Genomic DNA, 24,775 nt, shown 5'->3' with positions numbered 1-24,775 from the left:
TTGCTTTCCATTCTGGTTCTTTTCCTGAACTGCTAGACTCCTCTGAGCTAGAGAAAGAGAGCCAATTGCACACCCAGCTGATTCTGTATGAGCCAGATGACTACAGGGAATGTGGCCACCCCACTCTCTGTCACCGCTGCACCTAGAGACCAGGTTTTTCTCCCTCCTCATCTTCCAGATGTTAGGGAAAGGGAGCAAAGCTGCAGGCACATCTGCATGCCAACATTGGGATGCCATTTGCAGTTGGCCCTTGGATCTGAAGCTTTGTCTACTCTGTACTTTTCCCTATCAGGGAGGATGTGCAGCTGGTGAAGCCTAGTCTGAGACCCAAGTAGAGAGCTCAAGCACAGGGGAAAGCACAAGGAGCTGGGCTTTGGGAAGGGGTGTCCCTGGACTTTTTGGGGGTCAGATTGCTTGCAGGCTGTATAAGGCCCAGGGGCTGCAGATTCCTCCCTGCTGCTCAAGGGGCCCATTCACACTACACAAGTCTATCGTTATTATTCTATTTTAAATGCCATAGGTCCATTCTATGGAACTCTGGGGTTTGTTGTCTGCCCAGGTAGGCAGCATTCTAGATGAAAATGGTACATGCCCCTCTCTAAACTGCCAGCCCCAGGATTCTTTAGGATGGTAGTTAAAGTGGAATAATCGCTCTATGGTGAAAATGAGAGTTTTGTATAGTGGACCCTTCCCATCTGAAGGGGTTCCGTTTCCCCTAAGGATGGGAAAAAACACAACCACACAAGCCTTGCAAACGTACTGGTGCAGACAGTCACACATTGTAAGAATGTGTGAGTATGTGCATCAACACATTTGCAAGCATGCACTACCATTAAATAATATGGGGCATGGTAAGCTGCGGATGCTCCACTGTGTGGATAGCTATGCTGCCTACTGTAACTGACTTGCTCATTTTGTTCAAGTGCCTTCTCGGTCCTTCTCCATCCCTTGCTCTGGCTTTGCCAAAAGGGGCATTTGGTTTCAGCTTGGGACTGACAACCCTCTTTAGATGATAGACTCTGGAATTCCCTGCCAAGAGAGGCTCCTTTTGTACCTTCTTGAGCAACTTCTTCCATGGTGCAGAGAAATATATTTTTCCTGTATCCATTTGCCTAGCCAGTGGTTAATTATAATTTCTCTTAATGGTTAATGGAAACGCTTTACCTGCAGCCCCTTTAACATTTTATTGTTGGTTTTGACACTGAAATAGTAAGGTGTCCTGAGCATTTTTAAAGAGAGAATTACAAAAAGTTAGGCATAAGTGTTGGCCTGTTGTAAACTAATGTAAACATAGCTATTGTAAGAATGTTTATAAAGAGCTAACCTCTTCATAAAGTATGGAAGCGAATCTGCAGGTTGTACCCCCTGTTGTTACCGAACCCTAACCTTTTACTGAAGCAAATTTCACAGGGTGACCAGATGGCCTCCTTTTTCCCCAGCACCTGTCCTACATTTCAGCCTTCTGTCTCCATTTTGAGCATGGTCCCAAACACACTGCAGAAATAATCCAGTTTCGATTATTGGAATGGTAATTTACTGTGGCCCCAGAGCTCTCTGACAGAGAAGACTCAATGTCTCAGAAAACCACAGTTCCCAGAATTCCCTAGCATTGAGCCAGGGCAGTTAAAGCAGTCTCAAACTGGATTATTTTTGCCGTGTATTTTGGACTAATAATCTACAGTTTCCAGAATTCCCTAGCACTGAGCTAGGGCAGTTACAGCAGTCTCAAATATGCAGTGTGTTTTGGACTAATAAACTATAATTCCTAGGATTCCCTAGCACTGAGCCTGGGCAGTTAAAGCGGTCTCAAACTCAATTATTTATGCAGCGTGTTTTGGACCTTTCTTTGGCCATGTCCTCCCTTTTCCTTTTCGCAGCGCCTTGTCCTCCTCTGCAGTGAGGACGTCTGCTCACCCCGTAAATACAGGGACTATAAAAATTGTTTTAACACGTATCCTAATCATATCAGAATCCTTAAAGCTCTGTTTTTATCCCAAAGTGGGTCTCCGACGATGCTTAAAATTCAACCCAGCTCCCTGCAAAGATGGAGACTAAACAAAGGGGGGCCTTCCTGAATGGCAGCCAGAGCTGGCCCTGCCTCCCCTCTCCTCCTTTCTTCTTCTTCCACATACTTTTCTTTCTCCAAATTTCCCTCTGGTAGACTAGGAAGGGGGGGGGGTAGCCTTGGCCCTGAAGTGTACAGTTACATACTCGGTGTGTGTGTTTCCCCCTTGCTCTCAGCTAATTTGAGCCTTTTCCTAACACTTTTCTCCCCCATTTCCATCCAGTCCTCCTCCTCCTCCTCTCCTTGGCCTCCCTTTCTCTGGGGCTGGTTGGTGGCCATAGCAACTGCACAGGTCCCTCCATGACACTCCAGAGAGGCAGGCCTCCTTCCAGCAAGGGCCGTGGTTTTGGGTTGGATTCCCTGGTATGCGGCGTCTTGCATTATTATAGGGCCAGCTCCAGCTCCCAAGGCAAAGGCCTGCCTTGTGCACAGCTGGCTTGAGAAAGCAGAGGCAAAGGCAGGCCAAGGGAGGGAGGAAAGAGAAAGAGAAAGGGAGGGAGAAGAAAAGAGGAGAGGAGAGAAGGGAGGTCACATTGCTGCTGAGGAGTGTTAGTTACTCCAACTCCAGCTGAGTTATTCTCCCCTCCTTTTCCTTTCCTTCCTTTCAGACACACACTCAGAAAGCAGGAAACCGTATTTTTCATTTTCCTAAGGCCTAGCTCTGAGGCTTCCTTGTGTCTGATTTCTCCCTTCTGCAAAAAAAAGACTGTCTGCCTTCCTTCGCTTGCTGGCCAGCTCTCTCTCTCTCTCTCTCAGTTAGGGCTTCTTTCCAGTTTTATAAGCACTGTTTTAAAAGCAAAGTAAACTAAAAAAAAAAATACGAACTACCATCTCTTGGACTGTAAGGAGTCTGAGAGGGGAAACTGTTTTGCTTTATAGTATTGGTCCGAATACTGTGCGCTGCTAAAAGAAAGCCATCGCCCAAAACTTTTGAGAAGAAGAAGCCACACAGAAGAAATATCTTGTGCGTCATAAATAAATTAGGCCTCATCGGCTGCTCTTCTTTTCAGGATCAAACCCTTGAGAGATGGGATGACTAACTTCAGCCTGGATTTTGGGTTGTGATTTCCACAGTGTTTTAAATGTTTTTATTTTGCTTGGGTGGATTTAGGAGGAATGTCTTCGCAGAACGGCGTCTCTGTGGCACAGCTGCCCACATCGATGCAGTTCCCTTTTCCGTCACAGAAGCAAGGTTGCTGCTGATCCAAGGAGGCTTGGTGAGTATGTATCCCTTTGGTTTATTCAGAATGTGATAACTTTACTGCTCTTCTACAGTGACCTCCCTTCTTCTCTTCCTGTGAAATTTGTTTGCATTCTCCTGCCTTCAAAGACATAACAATGGCACTAGCAAGTACATTTCTATACTGCTTATCAGTGCTCTTAAGCACTCCCTAAGCGGTTTACAAAGTGTAAGCTAATTTCCCCCAACATGCTGGGTACTTATTTTAGCAAAGTCAGAAGGATGCCAGGCTGAGTTGACTCTGAGCCCCTGGCTTGGACTGAACTCACAACCTTGTGGTTTGTGAGTGAATGGCTGCAGTACAGGCATTTAACCACTGCGCCACCAGGGCATACGGATGTAAATGTTTTCTGCCAATTCGAATGGAGGGTTGGATGGAGAATGAGAGACAAGAAGTGTCAGATGAAGGATTTGGGGGTAGGAGTGGCACCTCAGTCAAGGCACACACACACACCATACACCTCTTAACCTGAAGTACATTGTGAGTAAGAACCAAGAACTCTGCTTTCTCGTTCTGCTTTTTCTGTAGTGTTTATGCAAACTGAGGATGGTGGAACTGTTTGGTCAGCTGTCCCATTGCTTGGGTCCTGGCAAACATGTGTCTTCGCCCATTTCTGGAGCTGGCCTTGGAAAGCAACCTCCCCACAAGCCAAACTGAGGTTTCAATCATACACTCCAACAATATTATGCATGGTAGGGGGTTGGACTGGATGGCGGTCTCTTCCAACTCTATGATTCTATGATCAGATGGAAATGGTTCCTATTTTCTTTTTCTTCTTATAACATTCCTGTGAGAGTCACTCTTTTACATAGTTTTATTCACTGGAATAATGCTCAGTTTATTATTCCAATCACAGCAGTAGTCCATAGTCAGAGGGATGAAATTGCTGAAAGGATTGATGATTCAAACATAGTTGTGAATAGGAGCTGATCCTCACCATGATTTCAAACAACACTATCCCTATAATGTCCCAAAGCCAGCCTACTTCTTGCATTGCTACACCATCTTCATCTTTCTCTTGTCATTGCTTCTAGAATCTTTCTGAGGATCTCTGCTTTACTTCCAGTCACACCCATCATTCGACTGGTAGCTTTAGCTGGCACCCCCAGGGCAGGTCATATATTGTCATCCTAAAATATAGGTGGGTTTCAGTATACAGTACACTGGAGTTGTATTCCTGGACCTGCATTTTAAATTGAGACTGATGTAAATGGGGAAGCTGGTTTCACTGGGTATCATTTGAGACCAGGAGAAGGTGTTCTGATAGAGCCATAAAATTAATAACTTTATGCAAACCACAAGCAATTAAAGTGGCTTATTGCATAAAATGTCAGAGCTTACCTTTTCTAGGCTGCAGATGTTTGCAGATACTCTACAGAGGGACCAAAAGAGACAGCAACTGCTGATCCCTAGAGGGCTTGGCTGTATTAGATGGTTTGGCGTTAGACTGCCTCTTCTGCTGCACCTTCACTAGCAGGTTTCCAAGATGGAGAAAGCACCTCTGATGAGTGAGTGAGTGGCAGCACATCTCCTGCTAGGCCTTCTGCAGCAGGTGCAGAGAACACAACAGGAGGAAAGACAGCACATCTCCTGCAGTCACCAGCAGGCTTGCCAAGTGAAGGAAGTCCCACACCTAAACAAGGAGAAGAAACCATTCCAGCCAAACACAAGCTCCAAGATTCCACTTTCTTCCTCCCCTTCATGCCCCTTTCTTAGCAGGTAAAAGACATCTCTTCCTCAAAATGACAGAAAGATCTGAGTTTCTTCCTCCCCCTCACACTCTTCCTTCTAAAAAGGCAAAGGAAGCCCCATCCTTCCAGCAACATCCAGACTGCAGTTGCTTTCTCCCACTCCCCACTCTGAAGTCCCATTAAATATATAAACATAGCAAAATGGTGTCCCTTATAAAAATTGGAAAATCAAGGTTTGATATTTGAAATGTATACTATTTTTGAACATTTTCAAACCATGGATGCTTGAATCCGTGTATAAAAAAATCAGTGTATATGAAGGGCCAACTGTAGTTATCTATTTATTTCATTTATATGCTGCCTTTCCCAGTCACATCCCAAAACATCCAGTAAATTGTTTTCTGGGTGATGCTATTGAATCCTTTCCAACCCAATGCCTTTAGGACATTGTGAAGGATGAGATTCCATACTCATAACAAAAATAAGCAGTGTGCAATTCTTAGTAGTACCCGTGTTTATAGAAAATGTACAGTTTTGGTGGGTAATTATGGAATTCATATCTCTATGTTCTTACTCACCGGAAGTTACCTAGCTGTGTGCATTGCACAAAAATAACTGTTTTGAAAGGAGAGAATCATAGAATCATAGAATCGTAGAGTTGGAAGAGACCACTAGGGCCATACAATCCAACCCCCTGCCATGCAGGAAATCCAAATCAAAGCATCCCTGACAGATAGCCATCCAGCCTCTGTTTAAAGACCTCCAAGGAAGGAGACACTGTCACCCTCCGAGGGAGTGCATTCCACTGTTGAACAGCCCTTACTGTCAGGAAGTTCTTCCTAATGTTCAGGTGGAATCTCTTTTCCTGTAGCTTGCATCCATTGTTCCGGGTCCTGTTCTCTGGAGCAGCAGAAAACAAGCTTGCTCCCTCTTCAACATGACATCCTTTCAAATATTTAAACAGGGCTATCATATCACCTCTTAACCTTCTTTTCTCCAGGCTAAACATCCCCAGCTCCCTAAGTCGTTGCTCATAGGGCATGGTTTCCAGACCCTTCACCATTTTTGTCGCCCTCCTTTGGACATGCTCCAGTTTCTCAATGTCTTTTCTGAATTGTGGCGCCCAGAACTGGACACAATATTCTAGGTGGGGCCTGACCAAAGCAGAATACAGTGGCACTATTACTTTTCTTGATCTAGACACTATACTTTTGTTGATGCAACCTAAAATTGCATTGGCCTTTTTAGCTGCCGCATCACACTGTTCACTCATGTTCAACTTGTGGTCTACTTGGACTCCTAGATCCCTTTCACACGTAGTTTCATTCAGCCAGATGTCACCCATCCTATATCTGTGCATTTTATTGTTAATCTTTAAGAGGCAGCTTTCTGAAAGATTGAGATAGACTTAAATGTACATTTGGGTCTCTTCAGTTACTAACTGAGTGCTGACTCAAAGATTCCTGCAAATAAGAGACTAGTAATCAATTTCCAATATCATGGGTAATACCAAAGGGAGGCTGAGAGTACCTGTTGCCACGATACTTCTTTTGCCATGCTTGTTGGCTTTGCACAGCTGGAATAACCCAGTATGGGAAAGAAGCTCTTAATGCCTCCTCTGTTCTGTCCCCACTTCCCCATCCATGAGCTATTCCACAATCCTTTCCAGAGTGAATTCCAAATGTTTGAAGCCTGCTGTGGACACAGTTAAATAAATTTAGCCCATGATGGCTAGAGTAACTGATAACTGTAATGGTAGGATTCTGGTATATTTTCAAGATATTTTTGACTTATGGTGACTCTAAGGTGGGGTTTTCTTGGCAAGGTTTGATCAGAGGGGGTTGTCTTTACCTTCCTCTGATATGTGAGCTATCCAAGGTCACACAGTGGGTTTCCATGGCTGAACAAGGTTCAAACCCTGTTTTCCAGGGTTCTAGTCTAACGCTCAAACCACTACACCATATTGATTCTCTTGGTGGGGTAGAAGAACTGAAAAATCTTCAGTTTGTGGCAACCAATGGGTCTTATTCTAATGCTATGGCAGTCAAAGTTCATCCCCCCAACACCTCCCCACTCATTTTCAATCTTTGAAGCTAGATGTGTGCATGTGTGTGTATCTTCAAGACACATGTCTACTTATCATGACCCCATACATTTCATAGGATTTTCTTAGTCAAGGAATACTCAGAGGTTTTTCCAGTTCCTTCCACCTAGTTAATAAAATATATCAGGCCCTCGATATCTGCAGGCTTGCCATCCACGGATGTAACCATCCATAGACAGCAAGCCTAATTGCTTTCAATGGCAGCGCATGCACATGTCCATGTTCGCGTCCATATGCATTTTGCACCAGCCATTGAAATCAATGGGACTCCAGGTCCCATGTTTTTCTTTATCTGCGGGGAAGTACAAATGGATCTTCCACAGATATGAAGGGTGGACTGTATAGGTGAAATGATAAGTTGTACATTTATAAATCAAGAAAGGCTAATCTGAGCCACAGACAGCACTTGAGCTTACATCCTGTTGTTACTTTGAACTGGAGCAGACCCACAGATCCTGTGAGACTTACTGTAGGTGCATATTGACTTTATAAGTTTCAAAATCATTGGGCATGTGCTCAGTGTTTTGATGCATTTGTTTTTCTTAAGAACCTTTTTTAAAAAAAAATCAGGCAGTGCTTGCAATATTATTTGGATGAAAGCAACAACAACAAATCCAACAGCCTTTACATATGTGCCTATTGTTGGTGTGTGTGTGTGTGTGTGTCGGGGGGAAGAGTATTCAGTTGTTGAGACTTACCTGAGAACCAGTAACAGATGAGACAGAAAGAGGGTAATCTGTAGCCTCCTTGAGGTGATTGCTTTTTTGCAATTGTGCCCCCACAGCCAATAAACATACAGTTGTACACAAATTATATATATTTTAGAGAATGGACTTACTTTGTGCAGAATTTTGGCTATAGTACAGAGTTATTAGTATTTTGAGTGCAAAAGTATAAGAGAGGTGTATACTGCATGTTTCCTTCTTGAGAGAGAAGCAGTAGACCCATTCTAGTATGCATTAACTTTGGAGAATTTCCACTGGCCAAAAAGCAGGGATTCATTCACATTGCTTTTCTTGTTTCCTCATGAAAGGTCCATTGCCTGCTGGAAGTGGAAACATGGATGGAAATTTCTCTACTGAAAGGAGGAAAGTCTTGAAAAGCATGAAACAATGTGTAAAAAATATTTCTAGATCCAAACAACACCCTGAGAGTCCTGAAGATATAGACAATTATTGCCCCAATGGGCCAGCATGGGTTCCAGTTGGGCTTTCAGGGGATCCAAGCAGGGGCACCTCCGTTCTGGAATCCAAAGTCAAAGCACTAAAAGAGAAGAAGAGTACCATTAACAGACAAGCTGAAGCACCATCCCAGGAACGGGCTTCTCTGAAGAAAGGCAAGGCCTGGAAGGGGAAGTCGCCAACAGATCCTACTTCTCAGGATGCAGTTGTGGAACCACAGGCTCAGATTCGCACCTACCTGACAGATGTGCTGCTGGACAGCACTGACTATTATCCACATTCCAGGCAGGAAGAATCACTGGAATCAATCCCAGGAAATTCTTATGTCAATGATTTTGACAATCTGAAAGGATCTAAGACAGAAGAAGAATCTATAAACATTGCCTGGAGTTCACCTGAGGAGTTCCGTAGGCTTCCAGGAAGAAATATCCTCGATAAAAAAAGCTATGTGGGAAAAACAACAAAAAGAACATCCCGAAGTGGTCTCTATGGTGCTAGCTCCTTAAAGGACCTTTCCTGCCTCCAAAAATCTTTGGAAAAAGTGAACGGTGGAGAAGACCATCTAGTTCAAGCCAGGGATTTGGAAAGCTGTTCGTCTGTCCGCAAAAATGATACTTGTGGGATGGTGACAACAGGACGGCTGTGGAGGACAGAGAGCTGGGACAGTCTTGGCAGTGGTGGAAGCAATGCCACCTCCCTGTCCCTGGCAGAAAGAGTGGAGAAGAACCGCTCTATCCTCCAGGAGATGCTGAGCATGTCACAGTTTAATAGCTACTCTTCACATGAACTGCATACTCTACATCATCACAAGAAGGAAACCCCAGTCCTTGGGAATGATGAGCCCAGTAATGGTATGTGTATTTGAGGGGGTGAAATTGTAGAAAGTGATTTATTATTGTAATTTGGGGATGGGGTGAGCATATAAAGCGAGGAGGATATACAGGAAGAACTTAGAAAGTACTGTACCTGAGAACCATAACATCTATCTTTTCCTTCTCCCCATTCAATCCTTGCTTCCCCTTTCCTCTGTTTCCTGTATATATCCTGGAGAGGGAGAGAAATTGAGCAAGTGACATATTAGGCATCTTCTCATGTAAGACTGTAAGATAGATTGTAAGATCTTACAATCTATAAAGATCACACCACAATCACTGGCTTCACTAAAAGAAAAATTGAAGACTCACTCAGGGATTGTCTATACTGACAAAAAAAAAGGTGTTTCACCTCACATTTTCCTGGTCCACAGTGACCCCGCATTAGTGCCACGCCTATTTGAAATAAACCAGACTTAACTTGTACTGCCTGCCACTTCTGTTTGTGTCCAAATTCAAATTGGTACAAAGGGAGTGCACTTTTTCTATTTCTTCTTGGCATGCCCAAACGTAGCAACCAATAGCATTATTTACATGTCAGTCTTGCCAGTTTGCACTCTGATTGGTTGCCTCCCACATCTGATCCTTCCCCCCCCCTTTTTAAAATGTGTTTTTAAATGTCTCCTGATGCACTACACGGAAACTGTCTATCTCCTCCTCTCCGAGTGCAGGCAATTTAACCCTTCACCAGGTTGCTGCCACCCCATCTCCAGCAGAGCCTTGCTGGTGAAGTTGCTCCAAAGTAAAACATTATTTTATTATTATTATTTTATTTATTTTATTTTTATCCCGCCTTTCTCCCAAAATGGGACCCAAGGCGGCAAATATATATAAACATAAGATAAAATTGTACAATTAAAATCATAAAAATATAAAAAAATCAAATATAATTTTTTAAAAAACATACAGAGTTAAAATTAAAAAGTCCAAGTCCAACCATCTCATCTCCCAATAAAAACCAAGCCTGCCAGATCTCAAAAGGCCTGTTTAAGCAAAAATGTCTTTGCCTGCCTACGAAAGGCCAGCAGTGAGGGGGCCAGCCTGGTCTCCTGTGGAAGGGAGTTCCACAGGGAAGGAGCAGCCACTGAGAAGGCTCTCTCTCGGGTCCTCACAGACACAAAGGAGACACAGACATTAAGGGGCTACCTCAAGGGTTTGGTGGGAATGAGGCAGCAGCAACCAGGGAAAAGTGCTCCATTCCTGGCAGACACAGTGAAGGAGATGGGCAGTTTTATTCATCAAAGTGTATCAGAGCAAATGGAACTAATGATAGATAAGGCTGCCCACTTCCTCCTCCTCCCGCTTCACCCGAATGAGTGAATGCATGAATGAGCGAAGGAGAGCACATGCAACTGAGCGCCCCAACCTCTGCGAAGATGGAGGGGATCTCTCAGAAGCCCTGCTAGCCTTTAGTTACTATGTCCTGAACACACACAGACACACACACACAGACACACACACACACACACGAGACACAGACACCAAGCATGCCAGACTAGTCTAGCCATACAGCTAGCCCCCCACCTTAATTGCACCCTGATCCTGATAAACATGTAAACAATCTTTCTCCTCCCTAAAACTGCAGAGTAAAAAGAGAATTTTAAAATTTGAAAGAAGCAATTTCATTGTGAAACAGGTACATTGTGAAAAAGGTACATTCGTCTGTTCCAAGAGAGCTGAAAGTGAAATAAATACACATTTTTTCACCTATGTAGACAGTCCCTCGGTCAAAGAATGTACCTTTTCAGGTAACTTATGTTCTTTCTGTGTGTTCCTGATGTGTAATTATCTAATTGTCCCTTCCCCCCCAAAAAAAAATCCTCAAAAAAGTTTTCAAAGTTCCATTTCATGCCAGTGTGGTCAAAAGAAAATGTGAAAGTAGGAACATGTTGAATTCACAGTAAGTTATGCGGGACAAAGTAAACTGGAGTTGACTTGGGCATAGCAAGGAGAGGACTAAACATGCCCTGGGATCATCAGGGGGAAACCTATATCTTAGTTGCACTGCTTGATTTACTTCCATATAAATGAATAGTGGATATTCCCTGTAACAGGAAGGAGCATATAATTGGCAGAGGCAGTGGCAATTGGTTACAGTGAAAGCAAAAATTGCTTGCTATTCTTCAAAATGAATATTTCAGGATACAGAACCTGTAATGTGAAGGACTGTTCCTTTATGCAATAAATACTATTTGATCATGAAAACATGTTATTTCTTTCAAACATGATATGTCTCTCTCAAGACATGTATTCTGCATGTCTTATGCTTTGTTTTAGCCATAGGATCCTACAATGCCACATTTCAGCTTCTTGCCACAGTCAAACAGAGCATCTCGCTTACCCATGTCCACACCTTGTCCTTTCTTAGATTGTGTTACAGCTTGTTCTTGCCAGATGAATTGAGAGAAAGTTCTTCATACAGTTTCTTGGAAATGCCTCATCTAATACTCTTTTTTTCCCCTTTTCTTTGCAAAACAAACCCTTTCCAGAGTGGAGATTTGACTCCTACAGAGCCATTTTTGCCTGCCTATTGTTTAGGAAAAGCTACATTCTGAGGAACATATTATTTGGGAGGAGTGGTGTATCAGACCCCCTTACAATACACTCCAGTTTATGATACACATCACAGCATTTACCAGTTAGCAAAGGGAAGGGTCATTTCTATTTGATTATTTGAAGACTTTTTCTAATATGTAAAGCCATGATCAACATACCCAAAATGTGTTGAAACGAAAACTGTCTGGGTACTGCTCTGTTTCACCTGTTGAGGAATGAGAAGAGAAGGGTGGATAAGCATGTACAAAATGCAGACTTAGAAATCAAACAATTGCTACTGGTCTGAAATAATCATTCTTCCAGGCAGACAATGATTATTGTGAAGTTTCTTTATTTATATATACATATATATTCTTTAAACTATGTGTTTGTTCTAAATGTGTTGGGGGGGGGGAAACATCTCCCCTGTTTATCTAGTTTTCTGTGAAAGCTGGAGGAAACCATAAGTAAATACTCATTTCCTTGATTCTATTATAATGCAAAGCAGAGGGAAAATCTGCCTATCTACATTCCTCCCTTATATTCTTTTTACCTTAGACAGAAGAATTACAAAAAGACACTCCTTACTATTGAAAGAATAGTAGAATATTCATGGTGAAACATTTTTATTTCTTCCTTTCCCTTATAAAGAGGTAAAAATGTGTAAAAAAATTAGTTTATAGGTAGCAAAAAGTTTCCAGAGAATGCCAGGTAGGGGAAAAATATAGGTATAGAAATATGAGATAATTCATCAGCATTATATATGATGGCTTGTTGAAAGTAAACACAAGCTTAATTTGCAAATCTGATTGCCCAGACTTGTATTTCTGAAGCAGTGCAGTTACTGATGAGAAAACATGCTAATAGCTTCTAATTATGAGCACAGCATCTAATTTGTTTTGATCCTCAGACTCTGCTTACTGTATGCAGTTTGTGTCTATGTACCATAATAATCATAATTAGACTTAGACCTTTCATCCATATACCCCGCTTCTCTATTATTTTGACATCTTGCTAAAGCAAAAATAATTTGGATGTATCCAGAAATAATGCTGATTGCAGTCCTTCCCACATCACAGTCTAATGTGTATATCTTTATCTTAGTTAATATTTTGGTCTTAATCCTGAAAATTCAGTCAAGTAAGACAGAGTGAGCTCCCGTCACTAGTCCCAGCTTCTGTCAACCTAGCAGTTTGAAAGCATGTAGAAGTGCAAGTAGATAAATAGGTACCACTTCAGTGGGAAGGCAACAGCGTTCTGTGCAGTCATGCTGGCCACATGACCACAGAGCTGTCTTTGACAACGCTGGCTTCCTTGGCTTAATAACAGAGATGACCACTGGATAAATATGGATTGAACATTGCCTGTCAGCTTGCGTCACCATTCACACACAGTATTGTGTGTATCTAGTATCTGGCACACAACTTGAATTCATGACAAATTCCTGTTTTCTTTTGTTCTTACAAAGGACATTTCTGGACCTAACTGTAAACATGTGCAGACTATGTATTAAAATGCTTGGAACTCTGTAGCACCCATCAGTTTGCTAGATAGTTTTTGATCATGCTTTGTTTCCTACAGTCAGCCCTCAGTATCTGCGGCAGATCTGTTCCACCCCCCTACGGATATCAAAATCCACAGATGCTCATGTCTCCATTGTCGCCAATGGTGGTGCGGCCACACAGCTACACCGCCATTGGGAACAATGAGACTTATCCTCCCTCCCTCTCTCCCTCCCTTCGGCTCTCATCAGTGGTGGGGCTGGTGGCAAGTGGCCGCCTCTGCCACTGCCGCCACTTCCTCCTCCTCCTGCCTCTTCCTGTGCTGCCGCTTCCTCCTCCTCCTTTTCCTCATGCCTCTTCCTCCTCCCGCTTCTTCCTCTCCTCCTCCTCCTGCCTCTATCTTCTCCTGCTTCTTCCTCCTCCACCATCTCACTGCAGGCTTGCCATGCTTGAATCTGCAGATGGCACATCCATAGATATAGAGGGCGGACTGTACTTTATTCCCACAGCTATCTGCTCCTAACTTAGGCTAGTTTCTCGCTTCATGTAGTAGATACTGGACAAATTTTCAAAGTTATGGTAACTGTACCTGATGATATACTGGTGTTTGCATCTTTAAATTCTCTATTCACATTACATGCAAACATCCAGAGTCATTGGTTCTCATCAGCATCTTTTCCTTCAGAAGATAAAAGTAAAAAAAAAAAAATTAAAGTAATTCCAACTGCCATTGGAATTTATCACACAGGGAAAATTGGGGGTTTAAATAGCTGATTATCCCATGCAATACACAATATCACATTTAAGATTTTCAGACACATCGCTATTAAAGAGGCCATAAACAGCAAGAAATCATTTTCGGGATTTCCCCATGAATGATTTGTTGCTGTTTATTGCCTCTTTATGGCCACTTTATTGTCTCTTTAATACCGACGTCATGTAAAAATCTTAAATGCGATATCGTGTTTTGCATGGGATAATTGGCTGTTTAAACCTCAATTTGCCCTATTTCCCTCATATGATAAAGTCTATTGTTTCTTTGGGGTATGTGGTTTACTGTTCCCCAAATCCTTCATTCCATTTTCTCCTCCTCCCATATTGATGACATTCTGCCTCCTTAGCAAGTCTTGTCTCCCCTCATTGCCCTGGCCACAGTTTCTGGCCCATGTCTGCACACCCTCGCACACCCTTCCACACCATGAGAGCTTTCATGAAGCAGCAATTCCTGTTTTTCCCCACCATATTCCTCTTTCTGCTTACCCTACCCCATCCTTCCCTCCCTCATTTCTTGGAGGGAAATCAGTTGTTGTGATTATGCTTTCTCTGCTGAAATTAGTGTGTGCATATACAGGATCCCTTTCAGTTTTTCTCTTTCCATCCAGTTAGGGGAAGGGGCAGAAGGGATAGTTCCTGAGTGCAGGAGGGAGTAAGTTCCACTGATATAAATGGAAATCAAAGGGTATTAGATTGTCCCTCAAATATAAAATGAAGGACAGATGAGGGTTTTTTTTTTCCTGTCCCAAAGCAGGAATTCTTATTACAATCCCAGTCCCTGTTGCTGTGGCTGAACTTTCTTATTCTGCCTCTCACCCTTGCTTTCACCAAGAGTAAACTGAAATCTTAAGAGCATTTAGCTGGGAGTATATCTCTCTGAAATCAATAGTAAATGTATATTAGATTGTGTTTTGAGAAGCATTCAGAAATGAGATGAAATAAATAAGATATTTTCTATTTTCTCCAAAGCAGCAATGCTGATTACACACATATTTTATTGCACTGTATTTAACTCAACATTATTGAAAAATAACCCCCCAAAAAGTGAAACAGAGAATAAAGTTTTTATTCTAAGAAGGATTATAACAGCCTAGTAAGGCATTGTACAGTTTGGGTGTTAGGATTATTTGAGGGGAAGGAATGGGAAATGTTGACAGTGGCATCCCCACAGAGTCAGCACAGAGAATTCTTCACATCTCTAGCTACTCCCACTTGGAGAGGAGCAAAACAATTGAAAAACAAATTATGTGAACAAGGAGAACTTTTCCAAGAAATAATGTGAATTGCTACAATTTTTTGCCTATTCCTGGGAACTGAGTTTGGATTGTGGCTTCCTGATGTGCGTTCATGTATGTTCGAAGTCATACGTTTTTCTTCTTCTTCGTGGTCTCTGCGAATCATACAAATGGGTTTCACTGCGCCTGCGCAGTGCTGCTCGGAACCTACTGGAATCACTGGGCAGAGTTAACTCTGCAACATATTGAAACTTTTTGGCGGTAACTCCGCCCACCCGTTATAAGGCCCCTGCCTTCCCGCTCTTTTCCCCAGTTCCTTTTTTCCGCCGCGCTAGCTGCTTCTAGGAACTTTCGCTGCTCTTGCTTGATTGGAATCACTTTCGTTGTTTGACCTTCGGACTGTTTTTGACCATTCTCTCTCTCCCGCCCCGGTAACTTCGGACCTCTCGGCTTGTTTTTGACTACGCTCGTGCTCTTGCCCTTGGAATTTGACGACTCGGAAATATGCCTGCGCCCTTCAAGAAGTGCGACAGCTGCGGGGGCAAGGTGCCCGTCCAGGACCCTCATTCCTCCTGCCTGTTCTGCCTGGGAAGAGATCATGATGCCAGAGCCTGCCATCTCTGTAAGTCTCTGTCTTCCCAAGCCAGGAAAAACCGCGAATCCCGGTTAACTTCAGCCATTGCCCTGGGGAAGGTCCGGGAAGGGCGCCCCCGCTCATCATCGCTCCCTCCGGTTGCTCCGGCCGCATCATCTTCACGGGCCAGCGCCTCAAGTGTGGTCTCTGTCCCGGCTGGGACACGGTCTCCGACCACCTCCGATGTGACCCGTGGTCCCTCGAGACCCAGTGTCACCGACGAACCCTCCAAGCGCCCCCACAAATCCTCGGGGACTGAGGGTTTCGAGCCCAGGGAGAGATCCGGGAGGAAGCCATCCCCGGAGGGCTCGCGCTCGGGAGAGCATAGGGAGTCGGAGGTTCGCACCGCACCGCTACCGTCCTCCAAGGCGTCGTCGAAAGCATCTTGACACGCCTCCAAGCTGCCCGTGACCGAAGCATCTTCGTCAAAGGCGGCGCCATCGGAAGGGGCTAAGCCATCCAAGGCCCACTCCAAGACGACCGCTGTCCTTCTTGATTTGCCGGAAAACCCGTTCTTCCCACCCGAAGACCCGGCGGTGACTCCAACGTCCTCTAAGAAGAGGCATCACACCGAGGCTACTGAAGCTCCTCCACCCAAGAAGTCCAAGTCCAAATCTGGGACGAAGGACCACACTGCGTCGGAGCGCCCGGCTAAGTCATCTAAACATGCTTCTCGTAAGCATCGTTCCCCTTCCCGGGAGACCGCTGAGAGAACCTCCTCGCGCCCTGAGCCAGCGGCCCCGAGACATGCGACAGCGGTGCCGACCACACCGCTTCCGCGGACCGAGGACTTGGCCGCCGCTAATCAACCGGCCTCTCCTGTGAGGGAACCTTCTCCACTGTCGGTTCACTCGTTTGCAGACGAGGCTGCCCCCCTCTCAGATGTTGAGGACCCATGGGAGATAGACACTGACATGTTCTTCGACACGGAGACTCAGAGGTACTACATGTCGGTCCCCAAGGAGAAGGCCTTCAGAGAATTCACCAGGCTCAACCTGCGTCCTGTGATGCCTCAGGCTGACAAGCCATCATCCTCCCAGGCCGTGGCCTCGTCCTCAGTGCCTCGCCGCCAGTCCTTGGAACCGCCGGCACCTCACATTCCGGCCCGCATTCCATCCCGGGCCAGGGTACCTGACATCCCCCTGACTTCTGATTCCGAGTCCGACCGGGAGCCCTTGTCTCCATCACGGGATCCTTCGGACGACGAAGACGATCCATCTAATCCACCCTCGCCGCAGGAGATGCACCACCCGGGCTCGTCCTCACCCACCGATGATGTTCGCGCCTTCAGTGAGCATATCATCAAGATGTGTCGCACCCTCGACATCGACCTGTCTCGACCCGAAGAAGAGGCCCGCGACCCTGTGGAGCGCCGAGTTCTCGGACGCGTTCCCACCCCACCTTGCATCCCGATGCTGCCGTCTCTGCAATCCATCGTGCAGAGATCTTGGGATACCCCGGCCTCGCTTGCTGCTTCTTCCAAGAAGGTCGAAACTCTTTACAAGATCGCACCACCGACCTGCTCATGGCTGACCGACCATCCTAAGCCGAATTCGGCCATTGTAGAAGGGGCACAGCAGACCTTTGTGCCTAAACAGGCGACATCCCCGGCTGACCGAGAGGCCAAGAAGATCGACGGCCTAGCAAAGAAAGCCTACTCCTCTGCCGCCCTCATCGTAAAGGCTATTAATTACAATGCCTGCATGGGGGCATACATCCAGGCTCTGATGGAAAGCATCTCACCCATCGTTCCTGACGTTCCCGATGAGGTCCAACGCCGCTTGGTAGAGATCCGCGACGAGGCCCACTCCATAGGCAACTGGATTATCACCGCCTCCAGGAACGTCGCCGACTGCGCGGGACGAGGCATGGTGGCTTCACTAGCCTTGCGCCGGCACGCTTGGCTCAGGGGATCTGACCTCAACGCCAATGTAAAATCGGCCATCGAGGACATGCCTCTGGATGGCACCGGCCTTTTCCACGCCGACACCGATGAGCGTCTGAACCGCAAGTTCAGAATGAAGGCCGCTGCTAAGAAACATGGGATGTCTTCTAACCCCATCTCGCCCTTCAGAAGGAGGCACCGTCCTTGGCCACCACAAGGTCAGTCCCAGGGCTCTTTCTCTCAGGATCGACAGCCTCAGCAGCAGGGCTCGCAGAGGCGCCGTTACCCCTCCCAGTCTTCCTCCTCCTCTGGCCGTCGTAACTTCCCGCCCCGGTACCGCAAGTCCCGCCGGCAGGACACCGACCAGGGGAAGAAGAGAGCCTGAAGGGATGCAGCGCACTTCGTTTCCCCGTCGCCCTTATTCTTCTTGGACATCCTGAGGCCCTTTGCTAACACCTGGGTCTCCATAACATCGGACTCGTGGGTGATTAACATCGTCCATAGGGGGTATGCCCTCGAGTTCCAAGAGCTCCCTCCAACTGGAGCGTTTATGTCCACTTCCCCCTCGGACACCCTTCTCGACGAAGTGCGCACTCTTCTTGAAAAAGGGGCAATTTCCCCTTTACCTCCTGATCAAGTGTCTAGAGCTTTCTTCTCCAGATACTTCACGGTACCCAAGGCTGATGGGGGGATCAGGCCCATCCTTGACTTAAGGCAATTGAACTTGTTCCTTGACTACCGTCGCTTCCGAATGGTAACTCTAGCCTCCATTCTGCCTCTGCTCCACCAGGGTCTATGGTTTGCGACCGTCGACCTGAAGGACGCTTATTTCCACATCGGGATCCGGGAGTCCCATCGAAGATTCCTCGCCTTCGCTGTGGGCTCGGTCGCTTACCACTACAACGTCCTCCCCTTCGGCCTGGCCACGGCACCGAGGGTCTTCACGAAGTGCATGGCACCGGTGGTGGCCTACCTCCATCAAAAGGGGTACATGGTCTTCCCATATCTCGACGACTGGCTGTTCGCCGCCGAGTCCCAGACAGAACTGCAGGAGGCACTCTCATTCGCCTTACACCTTTTGGACTCCCTCGGTCTGGTGGTCAACCGGGAGAAGTCCCACTTCCAACCTTCCAGACAGGTCAAGTTCATCGGCGCCATCCTCGACTCCAAGACATGCTCCGCATTTCTCCCTCCAGACCGTTTCCAGCCGCTGACGACCGCCATCAGGCCTTGCATCTCTCGCAGAAGGGTGAGGGCCAGAGACGTCCAAGCCGCCCTGGGCCACATGGCGTCAATGACCTTCGTCACCCCCTGGGCAAGACTTCGGCTCCGACCTCTCCAGTCCTGGTTCCTCTCCGTCTTCTCCCCGTTGGAGGACCCTCCTTCAAGGTGGCTCACGGTACCGAGACCGGTGGCCGCGTCCCTCAGATGGTGGCTGGACAACTCCAACGTCTGTACCGGGATGCCCTTCCATCAGCCCCAAGCACAGCTGACTCTGACAACCGACGCATCCCTGGAGGGATGGGGCGCCCACCTGCTCGACCTTGTCATCAAGGACAGGTGGTCCGCACAGGACAAGCTGCTCCACATCAACGCTCTGGAGATGCTGGCAGTAGAAAAGGCTTTGAGGGCATTCGAGTTTGCAGTCTCAGGAAGAGTGGTTCTCCTGAGGACGGACAACACCACCGTGATGTACTACATCAACAAACAAGGTGGCACCAGATCCAAGACCCTGCTCGACCTCACGCTCCGCATCTGGGACTGGTGCATCCACAGACGTGTCCTCCTCCAGGCGATTCACCTTCCCGGGGAGGACAACGAGCTGGCAGACCGCCTCAGCAGATCCCCATCGGTGTGTCACGAGTGGAGGCTCCATCCCGAGACGGTCAGCGACCTCTTCGATCGGTGGGGAACCCCCCGGATCGACCTCTTCGCGACCAGCCGGAACAACCACTGTCCCCAGTTCTGCTCCAGGAGGCATTTCGACGGATCCCTCGGAGACGCGTTCGCCTTCCTCTGGACGGGGGAGCTCCTCTACGCCTTCCCACCGTTCCCTCTCATCATCAGGGTGGTGTCCAAGATGACGACGGACCGCTCGCATGCGATCCTAATCACCCCGTGGTGGCCGAGACAGCCGTGGTTTGCATCTCTTCTCCACCTCTCCAGGAGATGCTTCCTCCGCCTCGACCCCCGCCCGGACCTGCTGTCAATCCAGGACGGACGGATTCTCCACCCCGACATCGAGAGCCTGCCGTTGGTGGCCTGGAGGATTCGACCCTAACTGCCTTGCCGGAGGCAGTGAGGACGGTGATCCTGGCTGCGAGGAAACCTTCCACCCAGCGCTCTTATGCCCTGAAATGGAAGAGATTTTGCCTCTTCCTGGACCAAAAGGGCTTATCTCCTGCTCAGGTGTCCACTCCAGTGGTGCTGGAGTTTTTGATGGCACTTTTGGATGGAGGGCTGTCCCTCGCATCCATCAAATGCTACCTGTCTGCCATCTGTGCCAAATACCAGTTTGGGGGGAGGGTTTCTTTCTTCAAAGACCCCTTGGTGAAGGGGTTCCTGAAGGGTTGTGCCAATCTTTATCCTCCTGTGTCAGTACCAACGCCGGCTTGGAGTTTGGAGTCGGTGCTGTCCGCCCTCCAATCCAAGCCCTTTGAACCGATGGCCACAGCGGACTTGAGACTTGTGACTTGGAAAACCGCCTTTCTTGTGGCCATCACCTCTGCCCGCCGTGCGGGCGAACTCTGTGCTTTGCGGAGGGACCAGCCATTCCTGAGGTTCCACAGGGACAAGGTGGTCCTCCGCACGGACATTTCCTTCTTGCCGAAGGTTGTGTCTTCTTTTCACATGTGCCAGGACATTGTGTTGCCCACTCTCGCATCCAACCCGACGTCGGATGAGGAACAACGCCTGCACTCTCTTGATGTCAGGAGAGCGCTGGCTTTTTACCTGGACAGAACTGCTGCCTCTAGTCGGTCCGAGAGACTTTTCCAATGCTACTCGGAACCGAAGAAAGGGTTGCCTGTGTCTACGCAGAGGTTGTCCAAATGGGTGGTTGGTACCATCCACCTCTGCTATGAGCTGCTAGGCAAGCCTCTCCCTGGCAGGGTTCGGTCCCATTCCACGAGGTCGATGGCAGCATCCTCTGCATTCCTGTCGGGAATCCCATTGGAGGAAGTCTGCAAGGCTGCTGTCTGGTCCCAACCTCTGACTTTTATTAAGCACTATAGGTTGGACACCAGGGCCATCCGAGACGCAGCTTTCGGGAGGGCTGTGTTGGTTTCAGGGTTGCATTGATTGTACTACTGATGTTTGTGTGACTACACTTGTACAGTTGACACTGTTTATATTGGTTGAATGTTCATTTGCACAAGTTCTATGGGATCGGTCTTGCATGACCTCTGTTCCCTTCTCAGGGTTAGCAAAGTTATTGCTATTTGATTTGTGCATGAACAAAAAGACTGACTCTTTTTATGGTTCAAGGTGTTTATTGTTGTAATAAATATACCTTTGGTTCACCATAGCTTTGGTCTCAGGACACTCCCTCCGCCGCATACCTTAGCTTGTCAGTCTAAACCCATTTGTATGATTCGCAGAGACCACGAAGAAGAAGGACAGGTTGCTTACCTGTAACAGTATTTCTTCGAGTGGTCATCTGCGAATACATACAAATCCCACCCGTCCGTCCCCTCAGTGTCCTGCTCACATTGGCTCTCTTCCATCGCCTGCTTGGCGGAAAAATTGCAGAACTGGGGAAAAGAGCGGGAAGGCAGGGGCCTTATAACGGGTGGGCGGAGTTACCGCCAAAAAGTTTCAATATGTTGCAGAGTTAACTCTGCCCAGTGATTCCAGTAGGTTCCGAGCAGCACTGCGCAGGCGCAGTGAAACCCATTTGTATGTATTCGCAGATGACCACTCGAAGAAATACTGTTACAGGTAAGCAACCTGTCCATTTGTGTCTTACATGTACTGCTGAAAATTAGTGGTGCCACACTGGTGTTTATCTACACCAATCTTGTCTGCCAAATAAAGAGTTGATGTGCCCCCAAAATACTGGGAAGGGGACTGACATGTTTGGTCAGAACAAAAATTCTAAGTAGGAGTATGGTGAGTTGATTGGCACAGGTAAACGTATAGGAGAACAGCAAGCTTGTTGTAATCCACCCTCAGATTGATCTCGACCCATGGCGACCCTGTAGATGAGACGTCTCCAAGACTTCTGATGCTCCACTGCTCTGCTCAGGCCCTGCAAATTCATACCCATGGCCTCCTTAATAGAGTCCATCCATCTGACATGTGGCCTTCCTCCATTTCTGCTTCCTTCTACCTTCCCTGTTTTTTCCAGTGAGTCATTCCTCCTCATGATGTGGCCAAAGTACCTCATGATGTGGTACAAAGTATGCTTCAATCTTGTCATCTTGGCTTCCAGAGAGATTTCTGGTTTGACCTGCTTTGTTTGGCTTTTTGGCTGTCCATGGTAATCTCGGCACTGTTCTCCAGCACCACATCTCAAATGAATTAATTCTCTTCCTATCTGCTTTCTTAACTGTCCAGGTCTCGCATCCATACCTGGCAATAGGGAATAGTGTCTTGTATGATTCTAACTTTTGTGCTCCGTTGTACTGTATGTCTTTACATTTTAGGATATTTTCTAGTTCTCTCATTGCTGCCCTCCCCATTCTTAGTCTTCTTATGATTTCTTGACTGCAGTCCCCACTCTGATCAATATTTGATCCAAGGTATGAAAATTCTTTTACTATTTCTATTTCCTCATTGTCTAGGTTGAATCTGCATCAGTTTTCTGTAGTCATTCTTTTTGTTTTCTTTATGTTCAACAGTAAGCCTGCCTTTGCACTTTCTTCCTTGAACTTCCTTAGTAGTTGTTCCAAGTCTGTGATGTTTTCAGCTAGTTGGCTAATCAGGCAATTTACAAGTGTCTCAGCAAGTGTCTTACAACCTATTTTTCCAGGCAAGACTACTTGTCTTAAAGGTCATGGTGGTTACAGTGAGGCCTCAAGCTTGCTTTTTAAGAATTAAAAATACATACATTAATGTGTTTAGACATCCAGATTCTGCACTGGAGCACTAGCAGAGTACAAGTGCCATAGGGTGGAAGGGTGGGAATGACCATGGGCCCAGTTTGGGGAGCAAACCCATTACAACAAAGAAAAAATTGCAGATCTCGCTTGGGGATACTTGTGTAGTCCTTTTTTCCTACTCTCTATGTTCATATCTTGTGAGATTTGCTGGAGCCAGAAGCAACATTAAAAAACAACAAGCAAAAGTCCAAACAATAAGTTGCAAATCCAGATCACACTTGAAGATATGAATGGGCAAATGTGATAGGTCCAGTGGCCAGTATTCTGCACTTTGAATCACCTGGTTTGAGGAAGCAAGGGAAGCTCATTCCCACTCAGTTGCATTGCCCCTCAGAGTGTCACCTGGTGCAGGGGACAAGACTCCTGGGGATTTGGGGGGGGGGGGCTTCTGGGGATGAGGCCAAAAGGGTGCTGCTCACCGCACTGCTGTGTGATGCTCTTATTCATGAGCAGAACAGCACACAGCAGGGAGAAGGGCTGGATACCAAGGTGGTGGGGCACGAAGCTTCTTTAGTGCCACTGCTAATTCCTGCACAGAAAACGCTGTAATTGGGGATTTGTTCTGCATAAAATTAGAACATGATTGATTTGTATAGAAAACAATATTTTCTGCATAGGAATTAATATTTTTGCATTGAAATATTATTTTCCAAAAAGAAAGAGCTGTTTTCTGTACAAAACAACCACATGGAATTTTACACAGAACAAAGCCCCAATTACAGCTTTTACTCTGCAGAGGAATTAATATTTCTGCACTGAAATATTATTTTCAATGCAGAAAATGCTGTTTCCTGCACAAAACAACCATGTGTGAATGTTATGCAGACAAAGTCCCAAATTGTGAATAGCCTTTGAAAATTGTGTGAATTTTTAAAGACTTTCTCACAGTGAGAAGAAAATTGCTTCAGTTACTTGTTGCTGCCTCCAAGAAGAGACTTGGTGAAGAATTACATTCCTGCTTTACAGAACTGCAGATTTGGACACAAAAGCTGGGGAAGAGAACTGAGATGAAGTGTCCTTTCCTTGGAAGAGCTGTGTTTTTCATCTCCAGCTATATTTCATGTTGTTCAGATATACAAAATTGATTGCGTATTTCTCTTGTTGTGTGTCTACAGGGATTCTGGCAAATGATGTAGACTGGGATTCTGGTGTATCCTTGCAGGATTCTGAAGGCTACCGGTAAGATTACAGCACGAAGTGGGAGGCAGTCCTATTTCATTGCTAGAAAAAGGAACCACAGTCCATTGTAACTGAATGCAGACTCTTCCCCATAAACACTTTTCTCTACTCTAGCCATCTCAGATGTATACATGACCTGAATAGATTTGTATCAGACCATGTACGCAGAGTGGTTTTCTCTTTGATAATAGTCTACACAGAGACAGCGTTGCAAACATTTCATAATTTAATAATTCCTTTTTATTGGTTATTAATAGTGGCTGGGGCTGCTGGAAGTGGAAATCTGGAACTTCAGAGAGCCAGAGGTTCCCTATCCCTAGCCTATGTAATGACCACAGAACTTATCATGAATACTGCTTAGCTAATTATTGTTGTTGCTGTTGTTTGCCTTCAAGTCATTTCTGACTTATAGCGACCCTAGCCCTCTCATGGGTTTTCTTGGCAAGATTTATTCAGAGGAGGTTTGCCATTGCCTGAGGGTGAAAGCATGTGACTTGCCCAAGGTTACTCAGTGGATTTCATGGCCAAGTGAAGAATTGAACCTTGGTCTTCAAAGTTGTAGTCCAGCACTCAAACCATATTTATAGTGAATGTTAAACAACAAAAAGGAATGAACAAACTGTTATGGATACAAAGATGAGAGTGTTTACATAGGACTTTATCACACAGGGAAAATTGGGTTTTTAAAACAGTGATTATCCCGTGAAAATCGCACAGTCACAATTAACATTTTCACACACATTGCGATTAAAGAGCCATTATCCCTGGAATGAAC

At 46.1% G+C, this 24,775-nt stretch overlaps 1 protein-coding gene across 3 annotated transcripts in view; it reads left to right on the top strand.

Moving 5' to 3' along the window:
- The window catches only part of KIAA1614 (KIAA1614 ortholog), a 63,334-nt gene that overhangs the window by 4,910 nt on the left and 33,649 nt on the right, over positions 1-24,775 (top strand). Inside the window, exons 1-4 of one of the 3 annotated variants that reach the window (XM_042461590.1) lie at positions 2,521-3,029; positions 3,177-3,282; positions 8,135-9,133; positions 23,937-24,000. In XM_042461590.1, coding sequence (XP_042317524.1) covers positions 8,161-9,133; positions 23,937-24,000 — 1,037 coding nt within the window. In that variant the 5' untranslated portion in view covers positions 2,521-3,029; positions 3,177-3,282; positions 8,135-8,160. Of the gene's footprint in view, positions 1-2,520; positions 3,283-8,134; positions 9,134-23,936; positions 24,001-24,775 lie in introns of those variants that run through there. The other 2 variants (XM_042461589.1, XM_042461591.1) reach the window with 2 other exon arrangements.

The sequence above is a fragment of the Sceloporus undulatus genome, chromosome 4 (assembly GCF_019175285.1).
Source record: "Sceloporus undulatus isolate JIND9_A2432 ecotype Alabama chromosome 4, SceUnd_v1.1, whole genome shotgun sequence".
NCBI lineage: Eukaryota > Metazoa > Chordata > Lepidosauria > Squamata > Phrynosomatidae > Sceloporus > Sceloporus undulatus.
Note: the sequence above shows the minus strand (reverse complement) of the source record. Positions and strands in the feature narration are given on the sequence as shown.